This window comes from Typopeltis vanoorti, chromosome 13, assembly GCF_054136105.1.
Source record: "Typopeltis vanoorti isolate ZY-2024b chromosome 13, IOZ_Tvanoo_1.0, whole genome shotgun sequence".
Classification (NCBI taxonomy): domain Eukaryota; kingdom Metazoa; phylum Arthropoda; class Arachnida; order Uropygi; family Thelyphonidae; genus Typopeltis; species Typopeltis vanoorti.
Genome location: NC_143561.1, coordinates 72,752,543 through 72,765,796, shown reverse-complemented (window position 1 = coordinate 72,765,796; position 13,254 = coordinate 72,752,543). Strand labels below are relative to the sequence as shown.

Below are 13,254 nucleotides of genomic sequence, written 5' to 3'. Positions count from 1 at the left end.
ATGCAAACACCTCCTAACCGTCTCCCATGCACTATCAACATCTAGCCCTTGCAGTTTTACATGCCATGGCACTGAACCAATCAAACTCCTAAGCTTGTCATACTTACCAGCCCGATAATTCCACATGTACCCTGTCTTAATTGTAAATTCCACACCTTTAGCCACCTCCCAAGTCAATACCCTATGATCACTCTCACCAATTGGTGGCAACGTGGTCATATTCGTTAAAGCCAAATTCTCAGATGTAATTACTAGGGTCGAGCACTCTCTGAACCCTAGTATTTTCCATTACATGCTGTCGCAGATAGTTTTCTCTTAATAATCGCATAAAATCCAATTCCTTCCTCCCATGTGTCCTCTCCTGCTTCCAGTCAATGTTACCATAGTTGAAATTACCCATAATAATTACCCTCCTTCCACTCATTTCTTTTATTTGCTTATGCATACTATCTCCACCATCTATTCCATCACTTGGTCTATAGCAGCACCTAACTGTATATTTTGTTCTGCTAGTTTCAATCTCACACCAAATAGCCTCAAATGTGCTCTTTTCTCTATCCTGCAGTTGCACTCTATTCTCCTTGGCTGTAGCTCATCAGCTATCATCAGTAACAGTCCTCCCTCCATTTTATTCTCCCTGTCACTCCTGAACGCACCATACTCCTCACATTCAATCCCACTAGCTATATCATCTTCTGTCAGCCATGTTTCACTAATGCCAATAAACTGTGGTCTGGAAGTGGCAACCAAGGCCAAAAATTCTTCCTTCTTGTTCCTAATACTTCTGGCATTGGTATACATGAATTGCAGAAGCCCATTTGTCCCATCCCTATTTTGATGCCTTATACTAACTATCCCATTCTGATTCGTAGTGTTTCGTATTCGCTTGGGCATATTACACACATTCATACACTCAACTGTCTCCCTAAGGTCTGCATATCTTCTCCCCCCCCCCTCTTAATAACTCTTAGTTTCCCTGATTCTGCACATCCACTTCCACTACATTCGGCAACACCTTTTCAAGTCTCCGTACACCAAATCCATTCAAATGTAAACCATCCATCTTATATAAATCCTTTCGCCCATCAAACTCACTCCACACATCAAATTCCACACCACTCTTCCTGCATAATTCTCGCATAAAGTTATTTGCAATTATGGCCCTCCTTCTATACTCTTCACTGTCATACCGTGGCAACTGACTCACCATCCTAACGCTCTCACTCTTCTCTTTTGCTACCTCAAGCAATTCCTTCACATCCTCACTCATAGCCATTTTGTCTCCTTTCAAATCATTTGTACCTGCTACCACTATCAATTCTTTCACTCACTGCTTTTGCATTCTAATTGACTCGCTTACATCCTTAACATTCTCACCAGGTTGGTACGATTTTGTTAAACTCTCAACTAACACACCTCTTACTAAGGAATCTCCATACGACACTTGCACTTTCATTTTGTTTACACACTACCTTACTCTTATTTTTTCTATCATACTTTTGCTGTTTATCAGTCGGTATGCTCGGTAAACATTTTTGCCAATGCTCCAGCTGCCGATTTGCCCTGTGTATTACTCCTCATAACTGAGCGATCTCACTCGTTGCATCAATCTCATCATTTTTATTCTCCAATAATTAATTCATTCGTTCTGTATGTTTGCATTCATTCTCACTTTCAACACCACTCTCACTATCTGGTACTACCTCGCAAATATCGTTATTCATACCTCGCATATCACTATTTTCTAGATTCTCACTTTCAATAACGATATCACTCTCACTACCTTAAACACTCTTTAAATCCTCACATTCTTTACACTTTCTGCACACATTCACTCCACTATCATTGTTTAACCAGACTTCAACCGCTCTCCTCAATGCATACATTTCACAACCGGTACACTGAATCAAATCCTTTAAATTAAAATTTTTAGACAAAGATGGCGACCTGAATGCCATCTTTGTTGTATTCCTCTTTATGGGGGGCCATGTGCACAGATAATCGTATCTATCAATTTACTATTTAAAATACTCAGAAAACACTCAAAAATCACCCAGACACACTAAAATATGAAAAGTAAACAATACTATGTAAATACTATGCAAATTCACCAATTATTACTCAAAATGACATCTGTTTAGGAGCTCTCCACAAACACTACACACCATGTAGCCCTCTAGTGGCTATATCCAAGTATGTTTAGGATAAGGTCCAAGAAGTCTGAACCTTGCCTCCGGTAGAGCCGTTTAAGAGATGCATTATTTCTCTTTTTTTCTTTTTTTTTTACATCATCATTATCTAGCATTATTATTTAATATTTCATTTTTTAATGTTCAATTAATATATAAATATTTTTTATAATTCTTAAGGCTGCAGTAATATTCTTTATTTGCGGCACATATTGCTCTCATCGGGGATTGAGAAGATCATAAATTCACATAATATTTGAAGCTTTTGTTTTATGTTGACAATTACAGGTAATTAAGTCGATTTTTGTAATGCAGTATATTTTTTCATTTGTTTACAGAAAAATGGCTGAAAAGATGGATAAGAGGCAACTTTCACAGTTAGCCGAGTTTATAAATTTGTGTAAGAAGAATCCTTCTGTACTTCATATTCCTGAATTATCATTTTTTAAGGAATATCTTTCCAGGTAAGTGGATCCCTCATGAATGCTAGTATTAGGCATATTATTTTTTAAAAAATATAATATTGGTATGAGACCTAACACAGAGTCAGGGGGGAAACTAAATTATGAGGGGAATGATGAGAATGTTCGTGTAAGAGTGATAGTTATGTCACTGTGTTAATGATGAGAATGGGTATTATCATGGGAATAAGTACGAGGAGAGACCAATTTTGTGCTCGTCTGGCTTGGGATGAAAAATGAAGCTAACATGCATGTTAGCTTCATTTTTCATTTAAAAACGATATAGAAAGAAAAATGGTGAATTTAGATATTTTACAGCCAGCACAAGGAGTATGCCGATTCATCCACTATTTTTTTCTCTTTTTTAAATCTCATCCATGTAATCTAATGACATTAGTATAGTGGATTAGCTGATACATATAATTTGGAAACTGTTCTAGTGACTTAACATGAAACTTCTTTAAATCCCACTTTGGAACTCTAATAAACTAGGCTGCTAATTATCCTCAAGCATCTACAGAATACTATTTTTAGTACTATGTAATTAATCAAGTTTACACTATTACTAGCTTCTTATCAACAATTTTCCTTCAAGTTATTTATTCTCTTATTTCTTAAGACTTGAATATTGTCAGCTCTTATATTTGACTTCTGAGGAAGTATTTCTTAAAATCCTAGCTCAAACACCTTTTTGCTAATTGTCCTAGGGAGCAGAGAAGGCTATACTTGGTGACAGGCTTTTGCCTGTCATTGGGTGGAACCACTGCTGAGTTTCCTGTTCTGGAGTGATTCAGGTCAAGAGTAATGAGTTTAATAGTGATCCTTTAGGTTCACTCACTGAGATTTAGAGTGATCTTGTAGATCACTCAAGAGTTTTGGAGAGGTATCCTTGCACTTAAACATATCTCAATAATACTGTTTAAACTTCTTTGTATTTTCACTTCTAGCAACTCTGCTTCGTCTTTTTTTTTTTTTTTGACTTAAACTTTGTGAAATGTCGTAAATGGTCGACTACCATAACTATTGACTACCGCCATTTGTTTATTTCTAATATATCTTATGTTCTCGCACTCTATGGTTTAACAAATTTATTTGTTTTTCTGACTGCACCAGTTAGACCATGCATTGAGTGTGAGATTATAAGTTTTTCAAACTAAAGACAAAGCAGAAATTGTTTTTATTCCTCCCCACTTGTGTTAATCTTTACCTTTAATTAGTCGTGGTTTGATTATTGATTACTTAAACTTAATCTAATGTAGTTTTGAAATTTTCCAGATAGTGCATTGATAGAATCAGTCCAATATGTTGTTCACATTGGACACAAACTATTTAATTAAATCAAAAGGATTATTTACACAGTCTGATCTGATCCACATTAATACACACTTGCACACAAATTGCATTACAATTCTTTATTCATTTCAGTTCTTCCCTTGAAGTAAGTCACAATTAAATTATCCTTCTAGTCATACATACACAAACTGAAAGCAAAGCATACCTTGAATAAGCTTAATTCAGTATTAATTTACAGTATCTAGTACAGTAATCTTCTTACTTTTACAATAATTACTTATACATAATTGAGATTAAGACACACCCTGAGTGAGCTTATATCGATATTAACTCACACAATCTTATTGTACCTATACACAGATACACCTGATATACATTCTTGCTCGAAAATATCACATAGATAAGTACTTACAATTCTTGTTCAGCACTACCTTTTACATGAATCTTTTGTCCACACAAAAGTGCTTCTTTTTGTCTTTCTTTCTGGCTTGTTTTCCTTTGACCTCCCATCTAAATTTCTTCTTTGTTCGAGTCATTGATTCCCTTTAGGACCCTTAACATGGCAGCAATGTGCAGCAATGAGACGTCCTGACAATTGACACAATACTTCTTATGGTGACGGACCCAGGTAAGAGAAGATTGAGAAACCTAAGACAAAATCCTTCTTGATGATTCAGCTTATAAAGGCCTTGACTTCCATTATACATCTCTCGAAATTTCCATATGTGGTCATGTATTGACATATAGACATATTTACTATAGAGTTGCCAAAAGGTGTCACACCTTATTATTCTTCCAACATCTTTCTCTAATCCAGAGTAATTTAATAATAAGGTGTGACACCTTTTGGCAATTCATATAGGTAAATATGACTTCTGCATTGCTTCAACCTTGGTATCACCTCTGGGTCTGGCTTTCACTGAAGAGACCTCAATAAAGGCCAAAACCAGTCTGGGTAGTGACCCTTCCAATAATGCATAGCATTATACATGTCCGCAAGGAGATGTGCAAAGCGCATCTCCTTGCGGACGAAGTTTGTCCACCTTTGCCATGTGTTGCCCAAGTCCTGAAGATACTTCAGGTGCAAACTTTGTTTGCTTACACTTGGATAAAGGATTAAACTAAATATATAATTTATGATCTGTACTAAGTTTTGTAGATCTGAAAAAGCATACAACAAGGTGCCCAGAGAAAATCTTTTCAAAACAATTATATGGGATGAATGGAACATTATACAGAGCAATACATAGTTTATATTTAAATTGTCAATCAGCAGTTGGAATTGAAGGAAATAGGGTGAATGGTTTGATGTAAAATCAGGGGTAGGATAAGGATACACATTATCTCCACTCTTATTCATCACTTATATGGATCACATTATGAAAGAAAGTGGCATCAAGCCTGATATTAGAATCGGAGATGTCAAACTTAGTCCTTTGCTTTATGCAGATGATGTTGTACTCCTAAACACATCTTGTGCAAATCCTCGGAATTCATTAAATAAATTGAATAACAGCTGCAACAAATTTTGCATGAAAATCAGCAATGTAAAAAACCAAAACTGTGAAAATAGGCAGGAGCATAGAAAACTTCAGCAGCATTCTGAATTTAGATCCTATAGGACAAGTAAAATATTTCAGCTTTTTTAATATTGGAGTCTTGAGAAGTAACAGACTGATCTGGATGAAAATTGTAGATAAGAAGTTAGTAATGATGTAAATTTTTCATGTAGTACTATCATATCCTGTACACCCCTTGAGGGTACATGGCAGGAATTTGATGATGATGATTGTAATGTCCAAAAATTCTAAATCCATTCCTTTAATTACAATTAAAGGAATGGATTTTATTTTTAAGTAATTTTGAATTATACTAAATTGTATGAATTTATCGATAATAAACAATATTTTTTCATAAAACAAAATAAGAATATATTTTATTTTTAAGTAATTTTGAGTTATACCAAACTATAATTTTATTGATAATAAACAATATTTTTTTCTTGTTTATTTTTTTTAAATTTTTACCATAATTTTGATATTTTATCCAAACACGTATACACTGTACTTACAGTGCGTATGTATATTTTGAAAGTTGCAGCTCCCCCACGATTTCAAGCCTTGAGCTGCCACTGAAGATGATATCCGTTATGAGCATAACGTTATAAGCAGCAGGCTAGAGTAGTGTTAGATATTGAATGGAGAACTTATTGGCAAGTTATTCGTTCAAGATCTAACATGTAAACTTTACAAAATAACAAAGAAATTTGCATAATACCTGCTCACCAGTGGAAGGTAAGAAACACCTAAGTTGTTGTATATGAAAGTATGTATCAGTATGAGTAATATATTGGAATTTATTTATTGTAAAATGGAAAGCTAAAAATCAAGAATAATGTCAGATTAGTATTTCATGTAAAGGAATAATGGTTTAATTTACGTATTATCAAACTCTTATAAAATCGTAAGTCGCTAGGTAAGAAATGACTAATAGGATCAACGGTCACTTCTAAGCCGCAAGTGCCTGTCATAATGCCGAAGGCTGTGGCTTACGGGGAAGGCTGATGTAAGCGCTTTTCCTCGAAAACAACACCTAATAGCAAGGAGGGAAAAAAAGGGGATCAACCTAAGGGCGATGTAAGCTATGGATTGTGCGAAAAACAATACAGAAAAGAGGGCACTGAGAAAAAGTATTTAAGGCAATACACACCAAGCTCAAGGCTTTTTTCCTGTTTTTTTCGGGGATTTTGGAGATCGAGGACTCTCGACTAATGATCGGAGATAGGACAAGCCAGGGGTGTTATGTTGACGACAGCCGCCGTGTTCATGACCTGTGCTGAGAGGTATTCCACGGAGATCCGTACGAGAATCAACAACTCATGCAGAATGGTGCCAAACGCTGAATGACCCACCTGAGCGAGTGGAGAAAGCTCGTTGCAACAGCCATTTCTTGATTTGTGTCCGGTAGCAGAGAATGAAACAACTCAGTCACAAGACGAAGGATGACCTGAGCAACACGTGGCAGCTAATAGACCTTCGGAGGGACTTGGTAAAGTAAAGATTCTTTTGTTTTATATCTTGAGATTGTTTGAAGGTAGAATTTGTGTCTTGATAAAGCAAGACTGAGGACATTTTAGAGAACTTTGATAGGATAGAGTAATTAATACAGCCAATTCTATTAGACAAAGAATGGTATATCATAAATCTCTAACGTGTATATGGTTGAAATAGTGAAAACCTTTGTTAATTGAGTAAATTAACAAAGGGTTTTCACTTTTTTAGTTAATTAACTTTGTTAATTAACTAAAAGAGAAATGATTTAAGAAATATCTATTTAAAGTAAATGTGAATGAGGGAACTTGACTTGAGTGTAACATTGTTTTAATTATCCATTGTATTACATGATTTTGCATGTCAGTTTATGTGAGAAAGTCAGGTTAGTATTGAACAGTTTATATAGTTAAGCATAAGACATTAACTTAGCTAGAAATTCAGAAGTTTTGATAACTTGATACAAGATTTAATATACCTGTCTTTTAGTATTAATAAACATGTTTTGTTATTTGAATCTGAGTCTTGCCTGAATTCAAGGTGTCAACCTACCACTTATAAAATTCGAACCAAATAGCGAGAAAGAGTTTAGAAAATTATATAATAGAGATTAGATCTTAGGTCACGACTTCAAGGAACCGAGATCTATATACTCGCGTGTGAATTTAGATTAATGTATATGCCTAAAACCTAGGAATATTTTCCTGAGCCTGAATTATATTCTTGTTATAGGAAGCTGGCTGGTGCAGTTAAAATATAAATTTGCCAGTTTCTGAAGAGGAAATATCCCTAGGGGTCAACCTAGGTTATATATTAAGGAGAAAGATATAAAATTTAGGTAGCAGGATATAGAGAAGACTGGATCATACTTAAATATGTACTCTAATAAGGAAACGAAAATACCAGAGTATACTGTACTTACAGTGTGTGTGTATTTTGAAAGTTGCAGCACCCCCCCACAATTTCAAGCCATGAGCTGCCACTGAAGGTGACGGCTGTTATGAGCGTTATAAGCAGCAGGCTAGAATAGTCGCAACTGTTGTACTGAAAGCAAAGTTGGAGTATGATAAGAAACTGGCTCTGCATGCTAAAGACGACCCACAAGAATTCTATCAATATGCTGCAAGTAAAAGAAAGAATAACCCTTCTGAGTGCCCATTTTGTTAAAAACTATCAACCTAGTGTACGTAATTGAGCTCACTGCTACCTCTTCACTGGATGAAGAAACATAGGTGTATGAGGACGAGGTATTAGAGCTGTTCCACAAATTGAATAAGAATTCAGCAATAGACTGATGGAATATCAGCACTGGTGCTAAAAGAGTGTTCATCTGAACTGGCTATTCCTTTGACCAGGCTGTTTAATATGAGGCTCAGAACAGGGAAGATTCTGTAGGAATGTTTGGTAATTCCATTGCACAAGGGTGGTGCAAAGCCAATGTATCCAACTCTTGACCAATTAATATCTCAGGAGAGGTGGTGAAGATTTTGGAAAAATTGGTTAGGGCTTGCATTCAGAAATGGGTTGACAGTGAATATCTATTTTGCAATGAGGAACATCGGTTTACTAAGGGAAGGTCATGTTTTAGCAACTTGCTCACATTCTATAACAATGTTACCATCGAACTAGACAAAGGGAATGGATACACCATGATACTTTTGGATTTTGCTAAGGCTTTTGACAGAATACAGCATAGTAGTCTATTGTATAAATTAGAGAAAATGGGTTTGTGTTATAGAATATTAGCATGGATAAGAGGATGGCAGACCGACAGATAAAAGTGGTATACAGGGGATATAAGTCTGCAAGATTTAAGGTAACAAGTGGTGTACCACAAGAATCAGTGTTTGGTCCATTGTTATTCAATCTGTACATTAATGACATCGGAAAGGATTTGACAAGCGACATACAGCTATTTGCTGATGATGCAAAGATAGGTAGGGTAATCCGGAATACGGCTGATATGCAATACTTGCGGAATGATTTGAATAGCCTAGAATTGTGGGCATGGGAAAATGGGTGTCAGTTCAAAGTCAGCAAATGTAAAGTCATGCACTTTGGTGCAATTAAATATCCAATATCGTATTATGATGGTGGGATTATGCTAGAAAAAACTGATGAGGCTAGGGATCTTGATCTTGGAGTGTTAGTAGATTTAGTAGATAGGAAGTTGAAGTTCAGGGGCCTTGTGGCAAAGATTGCAAATACAACTCAAAAGATAATTGCAATGCTGAAACAAAGGTTCACATGTAAAGATAAGGATGTCATTTTGCCTCTTTACAAAGCCTTGATAAGACCTCACTTGGACTATTGTGCACAGGTCTAGTCTCCTGGTTTCCATTGTGATTCTGATATATTGGAGAGACTACAAAGGAGAGGAGATTGTTAAAAATGATATCAGGCTTGTGGACTATTGATTATGAAGACAGATTGAGAATTTGTAGACTGCAGACACTAGCAAACAGGAGAAAGAGGAGTGATATGATTGAGACTTACAAACTTCTGAAAGGGTCATACAGGATTTCAATTGATGGAAGCTAAGGATGCTAAGAAGGGGCTGAGGGCTAGATTTTTCTCTCGGAGGGTGGTGCATAATTGAAATAGATTGCCATTGGATGTTGTGAGTGCAAGCAGTGTGAATGAATTCAAGAATAAGTATGATAGCTGGTGTGTGTGTGTGTGTGTGTGTGTGTAGTATGTGGCCTCCCTTGATGAGTCTCTGACTCCATGGAGGTCTCTCTTAATAATAATAATAAATTTATATGGAATGAGAGAGAAATTAGCCAAAACACCAGACTAGTAGCATACAAGACAGTGTTTATTTAAACCAGTTTTAAGTTTTGTATCTTAGAGGTGGGTTAAAAAAAAAGCACATGAACAAAGACTAGAGATCACAGCTATGAGGGTTCTGAGAAAAATTAGAGGAGTGAATCAATGGCAGATCATATTAAAAATGAAGATATTAGAAAGGAACTTGACATTATTAGTATTCAAGAATGTGTCAGCAGAGCTAATCTAAGGTGGTATTGTATGGCCACTTAAATAGAGTGGGTGAAGAAAGGTTAGCGAAACAGTTGTTTGATGCCAAGATGGCTGAAAAGAGACCCAGAAGATGACCAAGGTCTAGGTGGATTGATTCGGTCAGAGGTGCTTTAGAAGCATCAAATGTTAGGTATGACAGTATTTGAAGTAGTTACAAGTAATAGATTGATTTGGAGAAAAATTGTTCATAGGAGATTAATAATAAAGTAAACTTTATCATGTAGTAGCACTGTCATAGTGACCTGAACATCCGTTGGGACTACATATCAGGAAATTGATGATGATGAATATATTGTATATACTGTATTTATGTTTACAATAAATACTAGAGCTTCATTTGGATAAACATAACATTATCTTATTTTTCATGACTGACTATAACTTGGATTGTTGGATATATATATATATATATATAGAAAAGTGAAGGAATAACATAACTGAGGAAGTCAATTAATGGGAATAATGTAAGTGATATAGATGATTATTGATAGGAATAACATAACTGGTGTAGTCAACAGTCTAACACTACTATGACAGTCAGGGCCGGCCATCTCGGGGGGTGCAATGCACCCGGACCCCACGATCAAGTGGGGACAGTCGGTATACATTTGCGGAAATGTATTTTTTATTTTATTTTATTTTATTTTCCTTCTAATTTTGCTTATAACTAATGGGATTTTATCGACAGGATTTTAGGGTCCCCGGTAATAATAATATCTCTGTGTTTCTCTATTATATTAGGGTTTTTGCTTAACCCTTTTGATGCGTTTATGCAGTGTATAAAAATTAACATACATGATTTCGTTTTTACCTTAAAATGCTAAAATGCCTGATTCATCATTAGTTTATTTCTAATCTGTCACACATTTATATCATTTGGCTCGTTATCGAAATATAATAATAAAGAATATAATAAATATTGAAAAAATATTTATTATATTCTTTATATATGGTTAGTCTATAGTTATACGTGAGGACCAGTTATATTCCAGTAAATACGGTAAGTTATTTTTAAAGCTATGTGAAATGTATTATCTTTCAGGATTATGAAGTGTTGTCTACATGTGATTAGATCTCAACGACGTTATTTCAACTCGGTTAATAGTTATAGATAAGGGTGAAACTGATGTGCTGAAGTAAACAAACGAAAAAAATAAACACATTCCTCGAGTGTTTCTAAAATTTTGTGGAATTTTAAAATATTGTAATTTTGTAAAAAGTATGTACATATTTAACTTTTTGTTAATTCATGGGATAAAAATATTTAATATTATTTACTTATTCGACAGGCAAAGCCTAACCCATAATGTCCATGTCAAGAAAGTATCCCTCTGGGTGTCAAAAAAGGAAATCAGCAGAAATGAAAAAAGAAGAAAAGCAAAATCTCAAAAAGTCACAAGTAGATTTGTTTTCATGGCTACAAAATAAATCTGACAATGAAATTGCTACTACTTCAGCAGTTGCGATTCAAACTTCAACTGAAGAAGAAAACTCCAAATAAGCTACATAACTTTTCAACGAAAATGTAGAAACTGTGGGATTCGTCGAAAAAGACGCGTCTGATTATACAAACATTTTGGATACAGCAAATAACGATGAAAACAATAATAACAATGGTGATCAAGTGAATATAAATGATCCAGGTTTTTGGACAAATATTATAACTGATAAATTTAGATTATTTTGTGTTAAAACCAGACCTAAACAACATCATCAAGATGCATTCCTTAAGAGTGTTGGAGATAGATCATTTTCTACATCGTACTGTTTAAAAAAATTGCCGAATGGTGAAACTCAGCTTCGCAGCTGGTTAGTTTACTCAAAAGCTCAAGACTCAGTATTTTGCTTTTGTGTATTATTTTCCAAAAGAAGAGGAAAAGATCAATCAACACGATTTATATATGGTTTTAATAGATGGAGAAAACTGTCACCTGTAATTCGAGATCATGAGCTTTCTGCTGGTCACTTTAATTCTTTTATTGCTTGGCAAGAATTATTAAAAAAGGCTTAATTTATGTGCGACTGTTGACAGGACAAATGAAATTAATATAAATAAAGAAGCAGAACGTCTAAAATTACTATTCCAAAGAATTGTAGATGTAATTCTATTTTTAGCAAGTAGTAATCTGTCATTTCGAGGATCCCATGAAACAATAGGAATGCCGAATAATGGAAATTTTTTAAGTTTAATAGAATTATTAAGTAAATATGATCCTGTGCTAATGGATCATGTAAACAGAATTAAAAATACAAAAAAAAAAGAATTGTGCATCATTTGGTGCATAGATTTCAAGAGGAAATTATTGCTACATTAGGTAATGAAGTCCTTAATAAAATTAAAGACGATATAAAAGCAGCCATATATTACAGTATCCAAATGGATTGTACTCCTGATATTTCTCACAAGGAACAAACTTCAATAATTATTAGATATGTAAATTTTGTAGACAAAATTCATTATAAATGAGTCATTTATAATTCATTTTTGAAGGACTAGCAAATTTGCTTTTAAAAAGAATAAGTGAGCTTGATTTAGATATTATGAATTGTATAGGGCAAGCATACGATAACGGTAGCAATATGAAGGGAACGTATAAAGGCGTACAATCTAGAATAATTAGTTTAAACCCTCATGCAATTTATGTACCTTGCTTATCACATTCTTTTAATTTGATAATTTGTGATGCTGCTTCCAGTAGTATATATTGTAAAAAAAAATTTTGGAATATTGCAACATTTAAACTGCGTATTTTCTGCATCTACAAAAAGGTGGGAAATTATACAAAAGCAATTAAATATTACGCTTAAACCATTATGTGATACTTGATGGGAAGCCAAAATAGACGCAGTCAAAGCAGTGTATACGCAGTTTGAACAAACTTATAATGCCTTAAAATAATTTATTGGTGCAATTAATGATAACACAGCAGTATCTGAAGCTAAAAGTCTACTAGATTCATTACAAGAAATGCCATTTATTTTAAGCTTACAATATTGTCAAAAATTAATAGTATCAACAAACTATTTCAAGCAAAAACAATTGTTCTTGACTCTGCTTTTAATTTAGTGAATAAAATTAAAAATGAAATCCAAAATTTAACACATTTTTAGACAGCGCAAAAATGATAGCACGAAACTTGAATATTTCCGAAGACTTCCCTGAAAAAAGAATTCGAAAAAGAAAAAGATTATTATCCGAACTAGCAGAAGATGAAGTTT

The 13,254-nt window shown here is 34.5% G+C and overlaps 1 protein-coding gene across 1 annotated transcript in view; it reads left to right on the top strand.

Annotated features, from left to right (window-relative positions):
• LOC150100283 (hsc70-interacting protein-like) overlaps positions 1-13,254 on the top strand; it is a 192,199-nt gene that overhangs the window by 25,456 nt on the left and 153,489 nt on the right. Inside the window, exon 2 of the mRNA XM_090402327.1 lies at positions 2,528-2,653. Within this exon, the coding sequence (XP_090258453.1) occupies positions 2,532-2,653 (122 nt within the window). The 5' untranslated portion in view covers positions 2,528-2,531. The remainder of the gene's footprint in view (positions 1-2,527; positions 2,654-13,254) is intronic.